Source organism: Larus michahellis, chromosome 15 (assembly GCF_964199755.1).
Source record: "Larus michahellis chromosome 15, bLarMic1.1, whole genome shotgun sequence".
Classification (NCBI taxonomy): domain Eukaryota; kingdom Metazoa; phylum Chordata; class Aves; order Charadriiformes; family Laridae; genus Larus; species Larus michahellis.
In genome coordinates, this window is record NC_133910.1 from 3,879,082 (window position 1) to 3,901,580 (window position 22,499).

At 47.7% G+C, this 22,499-nt stretch overlaps 1 protein-coding gene across 1 annotated transcript in view; it reads left to right on the top strand.

Annotated features, from left to right (window-relative positions):
* Positions 1-22,499, top strand: part of CACNA1B (calcium voltage-gated channel subunit alpha1 B) — a 312,680-nt gene that overhangs the window by 109,748 nt on the left and 180,433 nt on the right. The window contains exons 5-6 of the mRNA XM_074608904.1: positions 487-639; positions 4,872-5,059. Of these exons, the coding sequence (XP_074465005.1) occupies positions 487-639; positions 4,872-5,059 (341 nt within the window). The remainder of the gene's footprint in view (positions 1-486; positions 640-4,871; positions 5,060-22,499) is intronic.

A 22,499-nucleotide genomic window follows, 5' to 3' on the forward strand; every position in this document is an offset into this window, starting at 1 on the left:
GAAAACGAGTTTTAGTGCCAGTGAAAAAAAACTATGGATGGATAGCTCTGGAGACAGGGTTTTGTTTCTCCAGGGGCGGGATGTGATAGGCACGGCAGCATCCCGGCTGTTCCCTGTGCCATGGAGGGAGAGGCAACTCCGGGCTCCCTGGGATGGGGGGTACCACGGCAGTGCCCAGCTCCGCTGCTGCAGGGTCTGCCTTTGGGAAAAGTCTTTTTTTTGTATCTCTAAAGCTTAAGAGACCTTTGAATCTGTGATCTGAAGAAAAGGGGTTGGAAAAAGATAGCTCTCCTGATTGTCTCTCTCGCGTCTCGAGTGCATTATGGCTGGAGCAACTTTTTTATGGCACCCTGGGAAAAGCAGCTTTGCTTGGTGTTGCCAACCCTAAACTTCCCCGTAGGCAGCCCCTCTCTCCTACCTTGCCCCTACCCCCAAGCCCTGGTTTTCCTTCCCTCACTGATTACGTGTTTTTCCTTGTCCCCACAGGCTTGCAGGTTGTCCTCAAGTCCATCATGAAGGCGATGGTGCCCTTACTTCAGATTGGGCTGCTCCTCTTCTTTGCCATCGTGATGTTTGCCATCATCGGGCTGGAGTTTTACATGGGGAAGTTTCATAAAACCTGCTTCTCTAACGAGACAGGTGAGCTCCCAGCTTCGCTTCCCTCCCAGCGTATCCTCACGATGCTTCTAGTCCCCTCCGTCTCATCGGGATGCTTTCTGTCCTGCTCTTCTGTTGCTTTTCCTTTTCCCTGTCTACATTTATTGCATTTTCTCCCTCTTTACCCACCTACGTTAAGAGTTAACAAGACTTTTGTGTTCACCCTACACGCACAGGGACGGATTCTCCTCTCTGTTACACCACCACCGTGTCCGTGACGCTCTGGGTCTACACAAGAGTGAGAGGAAGGTGCTTGGGGATTCCTCTCATGGGACAATTTTTTCATAGTAGAAACGAGGAACCAAATTCCTGTTGTTCCAGATTGTTGAAGGGTGGGTTGTTGTGGTGGTGTGGTTTTTTTTTTTTTTTGTTGTTATTTTCCTGATTTATTGGTCTCTGTTTACATTTTTATTGGGTTTAGTTCTATGAACAGCTGCTGAACGTTGAGTTTCCTTGCAAGGTTTCTGGGGCAAGTTGTCTGCGGATGAGAAAAGTTTGGTGTGAAATAGTAAGATTGGAAAGACTGGGAGTAACCGTAAAATAATAATAATAAAAAAAAAGGATAACAGATAGAAGGCGAGGAGCCCTTTGATGGAGAAATGATAAAAAAGTCCTTCAAACAGAGAAGGGGAAGGGACGTTGGGCACCGCAGGGTAGGTGATGTGTCTGCCTGTGAATGAGCGATAAACCCCAGAAGATGGAGGTGGGGAGGAGTGATGCCCAGAGACCCTCGGCCGGCACCGCCTGCCACGTCAAAGCCAGCTGCTTGTCCACAGCTCAGAACTTGTTCCAATTTAAAAAAAAAAAAAACACAAACAAAAAACCAAACCATTTTTTTCCACGCAATTTTTTAATATTCCTTTATAGCAGTGCTAATATGTGTTGGTTATCTGGGCTACCCACAGATGAAAATGTGGTTCTTGTCTCCAAAAGACTGCAATTTAAGGTACAATTTGACCATCTCTAAAACACAGTCGTGTATTTTCAGTGATTATCGCTACTAGATCTTAATATTGATTTATTTATATGCATTCAAATGGTAATAAAACAACATCCCTGCCAAATCTCTGGGCATCCTTCACAGCGCTTTCTAACAACAACACGGAAACAGTTGAATATATTCAGTTTACACAGAGCTTTGCAAAAGCAGGGTGAGATTATTTTCTTGCTTATGTTCCTGCGTAACCTTAGAAAAAACATAACACAAGTTGTAAAGGAGAGCCAGGTGGTGTGGCTTGTGAGCAAAGCACGACGATTCCTGGAAGAAATGGATTTTTGGACTGGATTTGTAGGAGAGGGAAATGTTTTTTGCAGGGGGCCGCGTGTTCCTGCCGAGCAGAGCAGGTCCCAGCCCCTGCAGGGTCTCTGGGGCTGCCGCAGCAATTACGGAGGAATAATAACAACGGTGACAATGTAGGTGTGTAGGAAGCAGAAGCGTTCTCGGTGAGATGGCAGGGAGAAAGCAATTATGAGCAGGTTTGCATTTTCTAGGAGGGTTTTCAGGTCTGTTAAATTATACAACCAAGGTGGGTGATTTTTTGCATCCTTCATCCGCAGGCAGCAGCTGCGTCCGAGCTCTGAGGCTCCGTCGTTAATGGTCCAACTTTAGCCAGTGGGATAAAAACAAGAGCTACTTTTTTTTTTTTTTTTTTTTTCCCCCAGAAACTAGTTAACATAAAAGGGAAAATTAAAACCCAGAGGTGTTTGTGTTGTCTGCAGACAACTCTCTGACATCAGTGATGCCCGAGATCTCCCTCTGCCAGGCTTGGGGACAGAGAACAGATTTTTTTCATGCGTAATGTCGTGCCTAAGTGACCCTTGCTTGCTGGGTGGCTCCCAGCTAGGAATTGGGAGTGCAGCCCAATAACTGTTGTGCATGTCACGTATCTCCGCATCCCAGCACCTGGCATCTCGGTGGGAGGACGTGGAGTGGCCGGGCTCAGCTCTCCCTGAATCCGCTCCCCGGGCGGTGTGGGAAGGCTCCGGTGTGGGAAGGCGCCGGGATTTACAGGCACCGGCCCCTTGCTTTTCTCAAGGGCTGCCGAAGCTGGTTGTGCGATGAATTATGGGGATCGATTCCACCTGCTGGGCGGGAAATGGCGCAGTGGTGTTTCTGGAAAGGCGGAGAGCGGTGAGGTTTCCTGGCGCTGCGGTCCCTTGCGAGCGGAGCAGCAGAGCATCCCGCAAAGCCATCAGCCCAGCCTTTTAAACCCTAAGTGCTCATCAGCTCCAAAGAGGTGCATTAACCAGGCCAGGCTGATACCGCGGGCTCCAAAGGCTGGCTCGAGTGTGGAAATGTGAACCTCGTTAAAGAGATGCCTCTGTCAGAGGGCAGCAAATGGAAGGAGGAGGAGTTGCTCGTGCTTGTTTCTGTTCCAAATCCCCAAAGTGAGCAAACTCCTGGGATTTTTCCTGGAATCGGGAGCCACAGGAGAAGTACTGGCTGCAGCTTTAGTGCATCATGGAGGGAACTGAGTAGAGGTGTCAACGGCAAATGTTGTTACAGCCCTGCTAATCCAATAGCCCTGGGTAGGTCAGTAATAAACTGCAATGAAGAGGGAAGCTGGGGACCAAATTATGGCAGAAGGGTTGTTTAAGGCCTTTGCCACTCAGCCTGTTCTAAGCTAGTGGAAATGTTTCTCTATTTTAATGAAAAATGGGTAAAAATTAATGGCAGCCCATGTTCCGGTGGATGCCTGACTTGTTTTCCTCTCCCTGCATCCTCCTTGCTGTGCTGTTCTGCTGACACAGGACCATTTTTCAGCAGCTGCCCCAGCCCAAGTGCCCTGAAGATGCTCCAGGAGAGGAGGGCATCACATTTGTTTCCCATTTCTCCTTGAGAAACTCCCCTTTTCTCTGTCTTTCCCCAGCCACGGGAGTAGGGGCGGGTTCTGGTCTCTTTTTAAAAAAGGAAAAACCAACCCAACCCTTCATAGTTGATGCGCATTGCGTTTTTAAGAGCATTACCTGGCAACAAAAGGTTGAACAGAGACAAAACTGGATGCTCTTTTAAGGCGCACTCACCGATGGTCTGCGAGAGCCAGATTTGGTATTTTCTTTTTTCCAGCCTTGTCTCACTAAGCCCTTGTGAAAGCCTGTGGTGACCCATATGGGAGCTGGAGAGAGATGCCCTGCGTTAAGATGATGAGTCAACAGGAAAACACGTCACACACACATATGTATATATATCCTGGAGCCACAGTGACAATCTTGTTTTCCTCCTGCAGGCTTTGCTCTCTGGAATGATTATTCCTAATTATTGTTAGTGCTGATGTTGTTTTCCCCTAGTGAATTTGATTTTGTGCAGTTTGCTGCTCCATTACCATAACGTGTCACTTTAATATTTCCCGAATTGCATCTCTGTGTAAATAGGAATATTACTTAGTATATTTATTTACTTTGAAAACCCAGCACTTTAGTTTTCCAAACTGCTGCTTGCAACATCGCTGGGGGGCTGCAATGCTTCAGACTTCACAGCTGACCCTGGAAGACACTGGCCACCCTTCTGGCCATCCCTTGTGGTCCTTAAAGATGACAGACTCATCCGCCCTTGCCTTCTCTGGGTCTGAAATGAATCTCAGCAGAGAAAGCAGACAAGCTGACAGCTGGATGCTGTCCCTGCCACGTGTACCTGCGCTCCACAGCGTTGTCCTGGGGGGCCAGGAATACGAAGCTTACGGAGGGGCTGGAGCTCATGGTTCACCTCGCAGGCTGCTGTGGTGGTACTGCCTTGGGACAAAGCCAGGGGCTCCTCATGCAGCTGTGGTCTAACATCTGTACCTGGACGATTTTGGGGCTACCCGCAAGAAGCTCTTGCTTAAGCCACTTTTGCTTTAATGTTATAGTGCCAATATTTATCAACTAGCTAAAAGGTATGAGGGTGTATCGTTGGCTCACAGTGCTTGAAGTAGGCATCATCCCCACTGTGCTTCTGGTGGCATTTCTTGTGTATGACATGGCTGAACACTGGGGCAAACTATAAATTATGGGCACTTCGGGGATGGCTCTGCTCCATCCTGCCACTAAGCTGTCTCTTGTAACGTAGCAGTATATAAATGATTGCGTGGTCACAATGTCTTTTCCATGCCCATAGTGGCACCAGGAAGCCTGAAATGGAAATTACATTGATGCAGTGGCGCAAGGAGGATGCAGCAGCACCAGCTGCTTGAGTGGCTTCTGCTGGTGACTTTTCTCCCTGCTGTTCTTCTCTGCAGGTGACGAGGTGGGAGATTTTCCTTGCGGAGAGGAGCCTCCTGCCAGGCAGTGCGAGAGCGGGACCACCTGCAGGGAGTACTGGCAAGGGCCCAACTACGGCATCACCAACTTTGACAATATCCTCTTTGCTGTGCTCACCGTCTTCCAGTGCATCACCATGGAGGGATGGACAGACATCCTCTACAATGTGAGTCCGCTGGTGGGGCTGTAGGACTCCTGGGGTGCCGTTACGCGTCATGTTAGGTTGGAAAAGGTGGTTCTGGAAAAAAAAAGTAACTTAGTTTGTGCACTTCTCCCCTATTGATTATCACCTCACTCTGCTTTATAGGAGGTTCCTATTTTCTTGAGGGTTGTTCTGCGGGTCCTGTAAGAGTCTTTGAAACCACTATGGTGGCCTGTGGTGGTTTGAGGCTGCAGACTTGGTTGCCTGCAACACGCTGTCTTGTGTCAGTGGGGTGTTGCTACGTGGAAGAATTGGTGTGTGTCGCTCCAAGATGCTGGTGTGCTCTGCTGTAGCATGGGTGGGTGAGAAGGAGCATGTTCTCACGACGTCTCATAGAAAATCAGTTACCAAATTGCACACTATAGGGTGGCAAAATCAGTGACTTGTTAATGTTTCGTACCTTGAGGTTTCAAACCTCTTTTGACTTGGTCTAACCTTCATGATCAAATTTGTAAGCTACATCAATGAACAGCATCTGCTGGATGTTCGCACAGAGACCCAGCACTAGCTTTGGCAACTTGAATACAGTTTTATGAAGCCTTATAAAGTCACCTTCACGCCTGGTGTGACTCTGGCTGCAGAGAAGATACACTGCACCAGGCTGAATTTCCTCGCCCTAGGGTCTGCGCTGGCTGTGCCTCCTGCCAGCCGGGACCACGACTGTCACAGCCCCTCAAGGTCAAAACCTCTTGGTCAGTTTTACTATTTCCAATCTTACAAAGAGCAGGGCAAACTCACCCAATTAGCAACAACAGAACACTCCGCTGTCTTTCGGGCACTGTAATGCTCTTGTTTTTCGTCTGTAACTTATACCTACCTTTTTGAGGTGTCCTGCCTTGAGAGGCAACCACCTAACCCTTATCACAGGCTGGGAATAGAGCCCTTCGGCTGGTTTCCAGCATCTATATCGTATTTCCTCGCAAAATGTGGCGGCTGCTCTTCAGGAGCTGTAAGGGACCTGTGGATCTGTCGCAGACCTGTTGTCCCCAGCTTTGTGGTTTGCTTGGGTCTTCACGCGTTGCTGCAGTGGGTGTGAAGTGCTATGGTTTGGGTCTGGAGGATGGCCCGGCTGTTTCGTACTACCTTTTTCTATGGTAGTGAAGGACTCTATCAAGCACAGGGGCAGGAAGGAGAAAACCAATGTATGGCTACACTGGCTGCTTCTTTCTGTGGACTGTAGAAGGAAGGAGAATCTGAGAGCCATGCATAGGTGATCTGAGTTACCCCACACTGTCCTAGCCAGAAGTGCCAGAGTGGAAAAATAATTAAGGTAGGCATTAATAATGCCTCCAGACCATTTCACTGGCCAGTAGGACTACAAAGTATTCAGTCTGTTTCATTATAGACTCTAGACCCACGCTGGGCTCTTTTGCCGAACTCTTGAGCAAAGGGCTGTGAGGGCTTCTGTAGCAACAGGAAAGTATTATTAATATCATCCACAGTAAATTGCAAGGTACAATTCTGCTGTGTTTGAAGCCAATATATCTGATTTATTACCTTCTCCATTCATTGCTCCGTTCCTGCATTTCTTCCCAGTCTCTGCCACTTAGAGCGATCTCTAGAAGGGCCCATTTCCCCACTGCATGCCCTCCCCTTGCCCTGAAACTGCAGCACACCACCCCTTTCTCCCATTCTCATTCAGCAATCCCGCTCCTTCCTTCTAGTGCCAACTGTTGTAAGAAAAGCCCATTAGCATCCTGGATGGAATTGATTAATCAATACGTGGTGTATTAGATCATCTTCTCCCAAACCGCCTTTTGTACCACTTGCAAAAAACAGAGCTTACTATCGGGGTATTGATTTTGGGGGTTGCTTTCAAAAACTATTATAGTATCATTTTAGATACCCATTAATCTAATTGGAAACAGATGCCTGGATGAGATGCAGTTGAGCATTTGTCGTTTAATGTCAAGCCTTGTCCGAGAGCCCAGCTTCGGCTTTAATGCTTGGTGGGTTCGTGTCTCTGACAGGTGTGAGGCCTCGTGGACGATCTGCTTGTTGGGTGGAGGGCGAGTGGCGTGTGTCATGCCATAGGACCACTCGGCAGGTGGTGTTCATGTCACTAGTGCCAGCAGCCACCTCTCCCCCTCTCCCTTGGGCCTGCCCTGCGTGCTGTGTCCCCCCCTCCTTGTGCGGCTCTGCTGGCTGAGGAGCTGACTGTGCTTTTGCAGGTTAGAGGCTGAGAAAAGATGTGGGTGGAGAAGACCCACTCGGTGCAGCCCTTAACTTTTTCACAGCTTCAGTCATCTGCTGTTTGCTGGCCGCTTGGCGTTCCTCTTGGTTTCTTCTGTGCCTACTCTAAATTCATCAATTTTTAAAGCAAAACAAAAGCCCAAACCACGCGGCAGCAGTGCCTGAAAAGCCAGCATGGTGGGTGGGGGCTTGTGGATGCAGTTGTCAGAGTGCGCAGGGATAACAACGCAACCAGTCTGTCCATCCAGCACCAGTCAGTTCAGCAACTGCACGTTAATGCTGCCTGAATCGGCTGGATCCCTACTGGACCCATACGGGGTTGATATGGGAAGAAGCTGGAAGATGTTACCTCTTGCATCAGAACTTGAATGGTGGGGTAAGTGGACATGTGTCAGGGTCCTCCTCCTTGGTTTGTGGAGGATGGGAAGTAAGCCAGCATGTTTAGGCTCAGACAACGGGTGAGTGTCAGAGGTTATCACTTGCTCAGGGAGCTTTGATTCACAATTTGGGTTCTCCACTGACGACGAGAATGGTTTTGGCCAGGAAAACTTTGCTGCAATGGTGGGGCTACTTTCCCTGCCAGGCCCAGCCTCTGGTCTCCTCAAGGAAACCAGCATTCCCCTGGTGCAGGATATTCCTCAGAGCTGAGCTGAGAACCTACTTTCAATGTTTTGCTTACTTAAGATTTGCAGAAGGCTATGAGATCACAAGAGGCAAGACGCTGCCTATGTAAGCTGTGATTACGCATTAGTAAGAAAACAGGCTACTAGGACTTTTTCTTCCACAAACTAACTAGAAAGCGGGGAAGGCCGCTGTTCCTCAGGCTTGGCAGAGCCCTTCCTTCCTTGGCAGAGGATGGGGCCAGGCTCTTTTCAGCGGTGTGCAGTGTCAGGTAACGGGCACAAACTTGAGCATAGGAAGTTCCACCTAAACATGAGAAGGAACTTCTTTGCTGTGGGGGTGGCAGAGCCCTGGCACAGGCTGCCCAGAGAGGTGGTGGAGTCTCCATCTCTGGAGACATTCCAACCCCGCCTGCACGCGTTCCTGTGCCACCTGCTCTGGGTGACCCTGCTCTGGCCAGGGGTGGGACTGGGTCATCTCCAGAGGTCCCTGCCAACCCCACGATTCTGCGATTCACTCCTCCTTTTGTGTGCCACTGCCAGATGTTGGGTTTGGGGGGGCAGGTTTGTTGCCTTGCTCTGCAAACCCTCTCCCTTCCTGCTGTTAGAGCAGACACCCCACACACGGTCCATTCTTAGGGCTGAAATCCCTTTGATGCCAGACAGTCTAGGACCAAGACCCATTAGGGGGAAGTTGAGGTTAGGGACTGCTTCCTTAATGGGCCATTCATTTCTTTCTGGAAAATGGTGACTGATTGATTGCCCTGCATCAACAGGGCTTTGTTAGTGCTCCCTCCTGCTACTACATTTGTTGCAGGGTGTTCAGAAGAGCTAGGTTTTTAAGTTTGCCGTGGTGATGGCTGGGGTCAGTCGCAGAGTGACACCTGCTTTACCATTAATTTAACCAAGAGAGAGAGTTTACCCCTTCCTGAAAGCGGCTTCGAGCTTGAAAAGCTGGTCTGTGGTGGCACCAGGCAAGGTGAAGAGTTTGATGTAAAGTGATGCTCGGGAAAGAAGGAGCTTAGTTTTGAGTTGGATGGTTTGGCTCAGGTCTTTCCAAAGCAAGAGGTTTGTTGTGAGGGTTTATTCAGTCGTTTCCAAAGGCTTGAGGTGACGTTATATGTGGTCCAGATGCAGCCATCCTACAGGTTTGGAGAAAAATAGCATCGAAGGCTAGGCTTTGCAGCAAGTAATCTACCTTGCAGACATTCACTCCTCCTCTTGTGATAAATTGAGGAATCAGGAGGGCAGGGAGAATGCAAGTTCATGAATCTCAGCCCAATTTTTCCTTGCTGATCCACTGTTTATACTTTCCCAGAGTTTCATTGCAATTAGGGCCAATGAAAGCTTTCTAGCAAGACTTTATCTGGAAGGTGATTTATGCTGGAAGCAAAAAAGACTGAATCATCAATCGGATGAAATGCTTTAAGAATTAGCTGGGGGAAAAAACCCCTCCTTCCTGAATCAGCAGCGCAATAGCATTAGAGCAATTGCTCCAAACAAGCACTTCTGTGAGCTGCAGATCTCTCAGCTGTGGCCTGTTTCTACTCAAAAAGGTCCCATGAGCAACAGGTGATTTAGGCAAGTTGCTGCATCTTGAGAGCGGGGAAGAAACTTTTCTCCAGCAAATGGAGTGTGCTTGCCTCCTGCTAATTCAAGGCTTCAACGTGATCTGGGAATGCATTAAAATAGAGTAACTAAACTCTTTTCCTCAGTGTGGGAGGACTCAGTGTCAGTGTCTGGTGTTGTGAAGAGTTTTTCAGTCTAATCCAGTGCAGGCAGATCAGAAGTCCCTGAAGTATGGGCAGAGCATCTTCTAGACCATGAAATCAGGGAAAAAGCTACCTAGAGCACCAGCTCATTGTGGGCTGCTCAAGTACAACGTGCCCTAGGGTAACAAACCTGATTTCTTTTTCTGCAACTGGGACTAGTTTAGTCCCAGGCTGGTCCAGCGGCAGTTGTGCCTCTCAGCAACGTAAACCAGCCCCTGCACGGGGCTGATGCATCCATCCTGCGTCCTGGTTTGGTGGTGCTGACCCGGGCTCTGCTCTGGGTGCTCTTGCTTAGGGCAGGCACCTTCTGCGGTAAGTTGTGGTCCCCTGGAGCATCACACTGGGGTTGGGGGCGATGTGAGGCAGCGAGGGTTGCTGCCTCCACTCTGCTTGTACCCGAGGGAGCCGCTACTGAGGTAAGAGGTAACTAGTGATCAGTGTATCTCTTGGGACCATTATGGGAATTTATTCATTAGCTCCCATAAAGTGTTTTAATATGCTAAGCATTACCACGCTGCAATTGTTATAAGCATAGCTGTCTGACAACAACCTGTGGCTGCTGGAGCTTGAGGATGTTAGCATTGCTGAGGGAGGAGAACATTCCCAGTGGTGGCCTCCAAGCTCTTGGCAAACTAAGGTGCAGAGTCTGGGTAAAGAAAATTGAGGCTGAGTGTTGTTGGGTCCAAAAACAGCGGTGGGAGGAAATAATGCAGATACCCAGCAAGGGAAACTGTGGTGTCCTGGGATCTGAGTCCTCATCTTCCTCCAGATCTAGTTTTCAAGTTTAAACAATGGTATTTCAGATCATCTTGTTTACATGCTTAGTGTTTGTGAATGACAGTGATTCATCTATTGCATATTGCTAATATAGGCTGTTTGGAGGTGTAGAACTCTTTAAAGAGATAATAGTAAAACTCCTGTTTTCCTTTTCTATAGTAGTAATTCTGAGTTTCTCCCATGCAAGAACCTTATTGTCCATCATGAAATACTCTCCTGCCTTTGTTTCTGATTCCCTTGGGAAGCTCACCGTGTTTTCCAAAGTGAGAAAAGCCTAAAAGTCTTGTCCCTGCCCATGAATTGCCCAATTAAAACAATTCTTTTACTATGCTGAGTAGAAGCATTCATTACAGAGCCTGTAACCAGAGAAGAGACACACTGGTAACCTTCAATGAGATAGCTTGGGTAGACCTAGCACGTTAGCTGTGGTTAGCTTGGAGCACGATGCTTTCCATTGTATACCGGGTAGATTAGGAAGGGTTTTGAGCTCCTTGCTGCAGTCGTTACACAGCCAGCACCGGTCGAGCCAGTTGGTCTGTACCCATCTGTGAGGTGTAGTCATGCCTTTGCAGTGGAGGTACATGATGAGCTTCCAAGGAGTTGAGGAGAGTGGTTTGTGGTTCCAGTTCTCCCACAAAAAATCATGGGTCAAACCCGATTCATCTGAAGTTGGCAGAAGTCTTGATGTTGACTTTCAAAGAGCTGGATTTTCACCTTTTATCTTCTTTCTACAGGAGTTCAAAGCTACATGGTGGAATTTGCTTTGCAAAACAGGGACTCCTTGCAGGAAAGGAGAAATGTCAAAGTGTACACTCACTGTATTTTGATCTTAATGGCAAGAGATTTTTCATGTTCCTTCTATTTTCTACTGACAAATATTAGTGTCCGGTGGGTATTTCAAGACTGTGGACTGGGCCTAACCTAATATGCTTGTAAGTAGGAATGAACAGTTCAAATAAAATGTAAGTCTACCCTAAATTGGATCCCAACTAGAACTTTACCCTCAGTGAATTTAGAATAGCTTATGATTCACTTGGTATTTTTCATTCCTCTTTGTGTCTTTGTATTTCTTGATTCCTATAAAGATAAAGAAATGGAAGGTTGGGAGGTAATTGTTGTTCCATTTCCAGCCCAACCCAGAGATGGTTTTGTTGGTGGGATGGTGGATGTGTTTGAGCTTGTAGGGGCTGAAGAGAATCTGTTGGATCTAGTTGTTCGGAGACCTCACATTTGCCTTTCTGGGGGCATTTATCTATAAAGATCGAATCGTTGACACTCGGTCTTCATCTGCCACAACTGTGAGTTGAGGAATCAAAGGTGATGTTCCTCAGGAGGAGTTTGAATGGGACTAGCGCTGGCTGCCTCGACCATGAGATGGTTTCCTGTGCGAAACCCTCCAGGAAGGTGGAGGAAAGGTGGAGGTGAATGTGCAACAGAAAGCAGACGGGAAACAAATAACATAAAGCAGCATCCCCTCATCTCGGAGACTTGGATTAAGGTTCTTCTTGGCTCTCTGCCTGCTTGTAAGATTCCTCCTGGGCTCAAGAGCCCCCACACTTTCAAACACCTCTTAAACCTGCAAGTTAAGTCTTAAAGGTGACTTAAGTGGCTTTTTGCTGGCCCTTTGGTTATGATGGTGGTTGCCGGTGAGGTTGTGCACTTGGCTTTCCTGATGCGTGACTGTCACGCCTACTTTGGTGCAGCAGTAAATGCAACAGCAAAGCCCATGGGACTCTGTGAAGGTGGCTTTGATATTGCTCTTCTCTCCTAATATACCTAATGCGCTGTTGTCCGCTGTCTCTTAGAAGCGACCTGAAGCCACCCCGCTAAAGCGCAAATCCGTAACTGCTGGATACTGAGACGGAGGAGGATAAATGGGGTTTTGTTTGCAGTGATATTTGTGTGTCCTGGGGCTGGCAGCCTGCGGTGTTAGTGGCTGGGGGGGTTTCTGATTGGTTCGATCTCCTCTGATTACTCTTTGTGTGTGTATCAGCTCTCCTTGCTCTGAATTAACATATTGAGGAACAAAACTGTTTAGCCAGCAAAAGCCTGAGCAGGCAGGAAAAGGGGGAAAAATTGGCTGAAGCGCTTTCCTTACGTTATGTTAACAGGAAGAATTAGCGCAAGGAAAGGTTTTGTTTTGCCACTCTGAGTCACGCAACACATTTCTGATCTGGTTTCTTTCTTTTTACACTGCGTTCTCTGTCGTGTCTGGGGGGCAAGCAGTGCCCCAGGTGAACGTGGGATGTCTCCCAGGGCTGGCCCAGCAACACAGAGCAGGGGACTGATGCCACGCTCGGCATTAACAGCATGAAAACAAGGGTTCTCTGCTTTCACTTAGCCTTTCTGATGTGTCGCATGAGCCGAAATGCTCTCTGAGAACACAGCGAGTGGCCAGGGTCTCAAGATCTACCTGGGTCTTCAAAGAGGTGGACGTAGCCCTGTTGGAGATCTAATAATGCAGCACACTGTGGGAAGGGAGGAGCAAACAGAGGGGAAAAAACCCCTCGCAGTGATAAAGCAAGCAATGCTTAGAGGTGTGGGAAGAAATGTGCCACCACCATCTTTGTCCGTAGCAAAGAGCCTGTTCTGACTTCTCAGCCTTTTAGAGCATCTCGGAGCCAAGAGCACACAGCATCTGCCTAACAGCTGGGATACACAGATAGAGTAAAATTTCCCGTTACCCCGCCATGGGGAGAGATTACCCTCGGGACCAGCTGTTTGCCAGTGCAGAACTGTCGCTGTGCGTTTGCTCTTGGAAATGCCCTGAGTGCAGAGGGAGATGCCTGGACCAGGCTCTCGTTACAGAGCCAGCACTGTGTGTGTAACGCGATGGGGACGGGAGCCCAGCTCCTGTGCTGCCCTAAGGTTCTGCATGGATTGAATCGTGCTCTCGTTCTCCCTGCAGTCTCATAAAGCAGAGAAAACACCCTAATGTTGTTAGTGTTAAATTGCACTCGCTATTGAGTTAGGATGACTTTAATCTGCTAATAAGAATCAGCCATCTTATACGTGCACACCAAGGTGATAGATAACTCCCAGCTTCTCGCTGCTGCCGTGGGGCGAGTGTTGATTTGTTGTGTTTTGGTATCACCAATCACCTATGGGAAAGTTGGGCGGCGACTGGGAGCAGGCAGCCGAGAGCCTGGCCGTAGCCTTGAGTTGCAGGATCACAGAATGGTTTGGGTTGGAAGGGACCATCCATCTGGAAAGCCCGACCGTCTGACCCTGTGCCCGCATGGACATTCTCTCTGAGGCTAAAAGGATTGGGGCATTTCAGTCCTGATTCAGCAAATTACCCGGTTCAGAAAAGCACTTGAGCACGTGTGTAAAGCCGAGCAAGAGTTTAAGTGTCTCGCTGAATCTTCTGCATTTCATTTAATGTCTCAGTGAAGGAATATTCAAAATGACTGTGGGGCGGCCACCTCCGGGTATAATAGGAGACATTTAAGACATGCAGCAGGAGTGACATACATCGTACAAACTTAAAGAGCCGGTTCAACAGGGCAATTGCTCTCTGAAAAGAACTGAAAACCTCTCCAAACAGCAGCTTAATCATCAGTGCTTGCCAAGAAGGGAAAACTCCAGCTGAAGAAATTCGCTTGCAGCTTGACAGCATTATAGTACCGAGGGTACAAGCAGCTCTCTTACACGCCCAACAATTGCTTTGCTACCCAGGATGAAAAAGGCAGCTGCCTGCTTTCAGAAGTGTGCCACTCTGCTTATGCCACGACTGCTACAGCTGCGGTTGGAGTGGAGGAGAATAACAGAACGCTTCTAAGAAAACCAAAAGCAAAGACTTTATTTGCTCTTGTAGTTCCTACGGCAACCCAAAATACCTGCGTCTAGGCTCTCCTGCGGAAGAGGCTGGCTGTGTGTGGGCTCTGGGAGAAAGTCTTCGCTCTTTAATCTACAGACCATGTGCCCTGGGGTACGGGAGGGGAACAAAGGCAGGAGGCTGTAGCGGGTACGATATAGGTGTATTGGGGTGTTGTGTCCGGGTGACTCGGCAGTGGGAAGAGCGGGATGCTCGGTGTGCGGGTGCCAGGCAGCTCAGGGGTGCTGGGCTTGGGGAACTCTGCAGATGGGTGGTATAAAGGCTGATTTCTGTGTTGCGTTCGGGGTAGAGAGGCAGAGAACAGTCTGCTGGGATGGACGTCCTCTATGGTCAATCTGTTGGTGTGTGGTACATGAGGGTGCTACAACAAGGTGCGAGTTGAAGCTGCCCTTTGGCAGAGGGTGCCATCGTTCTCCTTTGCCTGCCTTCAGGGTCAGCACTTGTGACATTCAAGCCTCCCTCCTTCTTTTTATAGAATTATAGAATGGTTTGTGTTGGAAGGAACCTTAAAAGACCATCTAGTCCAACACCCCTGCCATGGGCGGGGACATCTTCAGCGGGACCAGGTTGCTCAGAGCCCCATCTAATGTGACCGTGAATGTTTCCGGGGATGGGGCAACTACAGTCTCTCCGGGCAACCTGTTGTTTTTTCTTCAACAGATAAAGTTCCCAGCGCTACAGAAACTGTCAAATAGGAAATTTTTAATCCAGATGTTGTTTTACCATCAACATATTCATATTCTTGTGTTCCCTGTGCCAAAATCCATCAAATCCTATGCGAATCCCTCGCAGGGGGGAAAATTGCCCAGTAACTGTGGAAAGCGAGCTAACTCTAGATCAAAGCCACGTTGCCTAGTGTCCAGACTGAAAAGTCATGCAAGAGTGAGAGAGTCCATCTGCATGGGCTTGTAGCCGTGTAAGAGCTCAGGATGTACAGCCCGAGCAGCGGGAGAACTTGCACTGGCTCTTATGGTGGCAGCACCAGTTGTCATTAAAAAGATGCAGTTGTGGATGAAAAATATTCACTTTCTGAGCAGAGAAGCAGGTTAAATTCAGAGCAGTTATCCCGTGCGGAGCTTGGAATGCCGTAGCGATGTGGGTACCGGCCCTGGGCTCACCGGCCGGAGGATCAGCTCCTCGCAGGGCCAGGGAGGAATTACAGACAGAGAGAATTACGGGAAAACCTTCCAGTAGGAGATCAGCGGTTCCACAGCCCCTCCGTGTGCCATCGAAGGGAACCGAGGGGAAAAAATGGATAGTTCCCGTCTTTTTGACCAGGTTTTCCTAAACAGGGCAGGTGTAATTTGAAGCCTGTGAAACTGTGATTTTAGTAGCAGTTAAGTCACCTACTCATTAACCCAAAAAAAAAAAATCTGTGTATTTTACAGCTAGTTTGTTTATTAGCACGGGCCGTGGCAAAGCCTTTTGTTGTTTGGCGGTGTCCCCCTTCGTGAAGGCTCTTGGAATACAGAGAAGAGCAGCTCTGGGCCATCTCATTGTTTTCTGCAGACTTAGTGAATTTACACTATAGTAAATATTTTCACACTCAAATTTGGAATTTCACAGATAGCTTTCATTCAAATTTGGAACAATTTGGCAAGGCTTGTGCTTAAGAAATTTTTTTTTTTCTCCTTTTCTTTTTCCTGTAGCAGAAAGTCTTTTTCTAATTAAAATTTCTTAATAAAACCTTATGAAACACCTTTAGATGGAGCTGAGAGGATCTTGACCAGCTGTTTTTTGTTTTGTTTTGTCTGGAGCAAGGAAATGGTAGTGGCAAAAGGACTTTTGGACTCCTGTTCTGAGAAGTAGGCTTTGCATTGACAAATGGCTGTTAGACGTGGGGGTTTTGCCGTGCTCTGAAGTTTGTGTGACCGAGTTCTCAGCTCCAACTAGTTCTGTGAGCGTTAGGATATTTTCTGCTTATAATTGACTAGGGGAGAAGCTATGCTGCTGGAGGTAGTCTCATTAGAAGACAAAATGAGAAGGTGGCTTAACCTGAATAGATCGATACTCTGCACAATCCCAATCCTCTGCGGAAGAACGCATGCTTCCGATAGCCTATTGTTATAATTTTATGCAGTGGAATCAAGACTTTAATTCATTTAATCAGTTTTCTGCTATTGAAAATTTCTTGGGAAGCTTCCGCCTGCAACGTTTAGAGGGGAAAATCAGCGTTTGAGGTTTATGTGTTTTATTCTTTCAGGAAGAATCTAGATCTGGAGTTAAGATGATGAGGAAGCCTGAGTGTTATTCTTAGGACTGTCATTATCTACAGTGATTTTGGGCATTGATCCACAACTTGCTGTGTTCAAAGTCAGAAAATGATTGAGTATTGGATTGTTTTGGTGTTCTGGGAATTGGTCCATGTGACTGGCTCTGTCTTGCTGACTTAGGGACTGCAGGCCACAGGGGCTGCTGAGTTGGGAGGAAAAGTATATTCTGCGTTTACTCACTAGAACAACAAAACCTCTATTTTTGGTCTGAATGCATCCTCATCCTTATGTAAATATTGTAAATAACTGTGAGCAACCAAACTGAACATGTGTGTCTAAGTAAGCGTGTGTATTCCTCCCTCCTTACAACTTTAGGAGTACATTTGGGGACGGCTTTTGCTCTTCAGTGAAAGATGGCAGATACCTGAAGCCTTGCTGGTTGGCTTTGCAGTGTAAGAAAAAACATCAAGAGAGCACTGAATTTATTCTAAGTGTAACTTGACTTAAACATGAGTCTCCTCAAGCAATGAATGATGTGTAAAGCACCCTTGCTTTCCAAGAATTTCAAATTTGAAAGCAGTGCCTGTTTTTCAACGAGCCACATTCCTCAAACAACCCAACTCCAAGAGCCTCTGGTAACCCTGTGTGGGCACTTGGCAGCGTTCTCTCCGCCTCCTCGGAAAGCGGGTTGCGTGCTCAGAGCAAGAAACTTGAAGATAACTACGTGAGGCACCTGTGCTGCTGGTTTGAATTGTAGAACTTCTTGGGAGTTTTGCTGGATGAATTGCCTGCCCCCTTAGCATCTTCGTTTGAGTCACCTTTAGGTGAAGCTATTGGAACGACTTGGTGTGACTGGCTGTTTGGCTTTGAGATTTATGAGGCCTATCGAATGCAGGTGGGGAAGGTTTGTTATTTCTTAGACATTGCTTTTGAGTGTTGAGATAAATGGGTCTGGCTCGGTGCGGATGGCCCCGAGACACTGCTGGGTGGCCTGTGGGCCGAGCGCTGTGGTCATCAGCAAGGCAATGCCTCGGTCCCCTGTCACAGCTGAAGACTACTAGCCAAACAAAAGGTCTTTGGGTTGCAAGTAGCCCGTGAGTTGCTTCTGGGTGCCTCTGGTTACAGCTTTGGTTTTTCTGGGCTCTGTTCATCATTGTGCCAGTAACTTGCTGTGTGACCTTGCAGAAGGTGCTGGCATATGTAAAATGCATCTTCCAGACAGCATCGGTGCCACAACTGCCCAGTGGGGTTCCCAGGGCGGCCGGTAGCGTGTTTGCTGGGGTGATGCTTTCTCCTGAGCACCTCCACCATAGCTCAGGTGGAGCTTCCTTATCATGAACGTGCATTACCTCTTTCCAACAGCAATTGCCTAGACTGAGTTTACATTCATAATTAAAGTCCACAGCTCTTTAAAAATAAAAGATTACAAAAAAAAAGATTAAAAAAAAAAATAAAATAGGTAGAGTCCCTTGGCCAGCCTGTAATTTTTGACAATGGAAGAGCTTTCACAGTGCCAGGCAGGCACGCTCATGAATAAAGCAGCTGAGTGAGTCCACACTAGCAGGGGAAAGAATGAATTTTTTATCAAGAAATCCTGTTAGCATATTTATGTATTGATTTATTGGTGCCATAAGCCTTCAGATCAAGGCATAAAACATCGGCGGTTTTGCTTTTTCAATCTCCCCAGCTCTGTAAGGCTGGAGAAGAGGAGAAACAAAGGGGAGGGATTTAGCTTCTATTTCAACTTGTCTGAATTAACATTATTGCTGCATGCGACAGCTATAGTTAAAACATGTTCGTACACGGCTAGCGGTATTGTAGCAAAATTAACATGCTGCCAGCTAGTAGGATTTTACTGAAAGTCTTCTGGTATTTGGGTTGATTTTATGCATTTGTGTGGTATTCTCTGAAAGCCTGGCTCCTGGATTTACGTGCTCGAGAGAATTATAACTCCTTTCCTCTCTTTTTTGGTACTTTCTAACTCTTGTTATTGGAAAGAAAAGCTAAATATTAAAATACCAAAAAAACAAAGGGCTAATTATCTATGTGTATGTATTTATTTTTCCTTTTTTAACCATCGCTCTCCTCTGCTTGAGGCTTCCACCTGGATTTCTTCCCCCTTAGAAACTGATGGGAGCTTTGCCCTCTCATTTGATGATGTGGATATACCTCTTGAGCTGCCTTTCCCTCTGTTTTCACTGCCTGCTGAGCGAAAGGGATTTCTCATCCTGGAACAGCGGATGAACATCTTTCTGGTTTGCGAATGGGGGTAGATGTGCTTCACCTTATGCTTAGGGTACCTGTACGTCCGCTGGGGCAGCATAAGGCACAGGTATCACGCTTATTGCCTGAGTATGGTGTGTTTGACTTTCAGACGTGCTGTGGTGGTTGTTCTGGGGCCTCCAGGTGCCAGGGCAGCCCCGCAGGGTGCAGGGACCAGGAAATGGAGAGGTGTGACTCCGGAGACGGACCCACTACGGCCACGTCAGAGCAGAGGACAACCAGCCCTACGGAGACGCAGCAAGATCCGAGTTATCGTCTCTGTAGAGCCCTGGCTTTGTCTGGAGAGCAGTGGTTTCTCTGGCGGAACACTGGGCAGGGCTCGCTGCGAGCTGTGCTGCTGCACGGCGTGGATGGGCACCGCTGCCTGGCGTGAAGGCAGGGGCAGGCAGCGCTGCTACCGCCTTCCTTGCTTTAGGGATCTTTAGAGGGGGGGGAAAAAAGGACTTTTCCCAATTATTCTTGCTGGTGTGATGATAATGCCAGTGACAGTAAGACAATGGCTTCTGAGAATATGAAGTGATACGTGCATGCAGACTAACCTATCCTTTCGGCATGATTTTCTGAAATCAAAGCATCCCCTCTTGCTTCTGCTCAGGTAGGGGTTGCTGCCCCACTGAACTGCACCGTGGCTGCTGCCTTCTGCGTTCTCCTGCCCTGGGCGGGTTCCTGTGCAGCTTCCACCAACAGCACCAAAGGGATGCTTTAATCTTAGCACCCCAAACTTGTTACCGATTCGACTGGGCTCTTGGTTCGAGGGGTTAAGAGCTGATGCCAGGCCTGGTGTCTCACCCCTTATCCGTACCTGGTGCTGCGAAGGCTTTCAAAGTCTGCGGGAGAGGCTGGTTGTGTGTGGTCTCAGGCCAGGAGCGTTTTGCTTTTTGTGAAATACTCCGGAGTTTGATGCCAGCAGTGAACAGCTCTGTGTTCCGCTCCTCCAAACAGCAAGTGGCCGTGGGGCTGGGTGCAAGCAACTTCCCTTTTGGAGGCAGAAGGATTGTCTTTGTTTCAAAACAGCATTAATTTTAGTGTCATAAGACTCAAAGGATTTTCATCTATTTTTATCTGATGCCCGCTTGGGAACCGGGTGTTATGGATGGATCTGAGGAGTAGCCAGGGGATTTTAACAAGGTGGATTGTTATTACAGCAGCGGCCTAACGTCTATCCTGAAGGTAAAAAGGAAGAGTCGAATAACTCAGACCTTCTGTGAAGAGAGAGGATCTTCTCGGAAACACTGAGTTTTAAGGGTAAATGTGGTAGGAGTTTAGAGCATGTCCTCCCAGAGAGGTCAGTTTGAGCAGGCACTGTGGTCAGGACTTGATTGCCTTTGGCCAAGGTTTCATGCAAAAAGGAATGCAGAAGCCATGGGCTCTCTGAATTTTTTTCTTACAGCTGCTGGTCCTTACAACAGGTACCCCATCTCAGAGGATCCCCAGAAAACACATCCTCTGCCATAAAACCCTTCCTAGTGTCCAAAACCCACTTGGCACCTAGCAAAAAGGCACGGGAGGCACAAACCTAGTGTGCTTTAGGAGGAGATCCTTCAATCTCGGGTTGTTAGCTGGACTTCAGATGGACCTTAGGGCTTCCTGAGATCCTCTCCATCCCAGGCTCCACGTGGAACCCTTCCGCTAAAGAGTTTTCCTCAACGCACGTGTGAGCAGACAAAACCTCAAGATGCAGTGTTTAGCTTGACAGCAAATTTCCATGCAGGTTGCTGGACTGGGGGCTCTTCCATTTCACCCCGTCTACCTACAATGGCACCTGCTCCGAATGACCTGAAAACCCCCCGATCCCAAATGGAAGGATGCCCAAGGGTGGGCATCTCAACCCCAATCCAACCCTGTCTCGCTGTACGCGGCACGTGCAGGAGTGTGATTTGAGCCGACCGCTAATTTCATTAACCCGACCGCTTTAGTTTTACCCTTCACACAAACGAGCACACCAGGCAGGCGCTCTGCCATCTCCCTCCCGGGGGTGGTACAACCCCTGAGCATCAATCGGAAACGCACCTCTCTGCCAATTTAATATAGCTCGGAAGGGTCAATCGGCAGCACTCCCCCACCCCCGGCTGTCGTGTCCCTGCAGAGCTCAACACCAGCTGCTCTCTGCAAATGGACTGTAACATCTGAAAGTCAGTAACCAAAGTTATTGGACTGACTTTGTGCCAAGATTGTATTTAAACTGGAACTGGGGGTGGAAAAAAAAAAACCACACCAGGCTATTTTGCAGATTCTGGTACTTTGTATAAGGCTGCACATTGGGTAAGGACTTGGGAGGTGGGATTTCTCTTGCTGGTCTGCTGGGAAACGTGGAAGCAGCTCTCCTTTCACCTGACTGTCACCCAATTCCACCTTCTGTAAAGCTGGGGATAGCAATAGGGACCTCCTCAGTGCGGGGTTTGGTGGTGTTCCTGGGTGAAAAGGGTCTACAAGGCTTAAAAGATGAAACCCTTTAAAAAAATATTTTTTTTTCTTCTATTTTCAGATAATTCAAAGAGATGGGGTGGGGGGGTGGGTAAGCAGGACAAAAAGGAGAAAAATTATTATTTCCAAAAAGTAATAAACTATAATATCTTTTTGGTAACTGAATAAATGGAATAGAGAAAAAATATTTCACAGCTCTACTGAATGAGATGTTAAGGCATGACTTTCTCAGGGAGGTGAGGAGGGTGCTGGGCTCCTCCTCAGCTCTTCCCAGAATGTTATTGGTGGGCGACCAAGGCCCCTTCATTACCTCCTACATCCCTGGACTGACTTCTGAAGGCTGCAATACTTTAAGAAGTTTATGCAAATCCCTCCAGACCCTTTTTGTGGTCATCTAAGCCTGAAACACAATAAAGCTAGTCAAAGTCCTGCTAGATTTTAGGCTTCAGATTATCTTTTTAGGGGCGAAGCCAAGTGTCTCGTGCTCTAATCTGACAAATACACTGGCCAAGACTCCACCAGGCTGGATTTTGGGGCCAGAGGTATTTTCTCCAGGGCTTTCGGCAGGATGGGGTTAGACTTCCCGGCAGGGATTTTGCTTACAAACACAGGGCAAATAATATTTCTTAATTAGAAAAGGCAGAGCTTACGCTTGACCACAGCTATGCATTCAGGGGCTTCGGATATGAGTTAGATTTGGACTTGAACCTATTAAGTTCATATGAAGCCAGTACATCCCATTCTCCACCTGTGAAAGCTCAGAAAACTTCTCACTTCCTAGAAGTGAAGATGGACCCATTGGGATGTTATGGTAACCTGGACTACGTAGCATCCCAGAGAAGCGACTGGTTTAACTGGCATTTGAGCCTGTGACTATTTTGTGAACAGAGTAAGTCATCATGGATTCCACGAATTGAACTCAGAACGGCTTTTCTCAGCAAATTTGGGTTTTCTGCCCTTACGCCCTCTTGCGCAAGGTCAGTCTGTCTCTGACGAAGAGCTCAGCGGGAACTACTTGGTGCCTAGAGAAAACGTGCTGGGTAAGACAGGGCTCCATGTGCGTATTGTACGTTCTTTTGGTTGGTTTTATTTTTGGTTTTGTTCCTGGTAATTTTTGTGTTCACCTAATCCTAAGAATAGGAACAGAGAGAAATAAATCAACCATAAATAGCGTCGTTAATTAACAGAATTAGCGAGGAGAGAATTGTGAAAAATCAGATGAAGGGTAAATAGAGTTCATCTCTTGAAGACAGCTGTGAGTTTTCCTCAATGCAAAAGCACTTA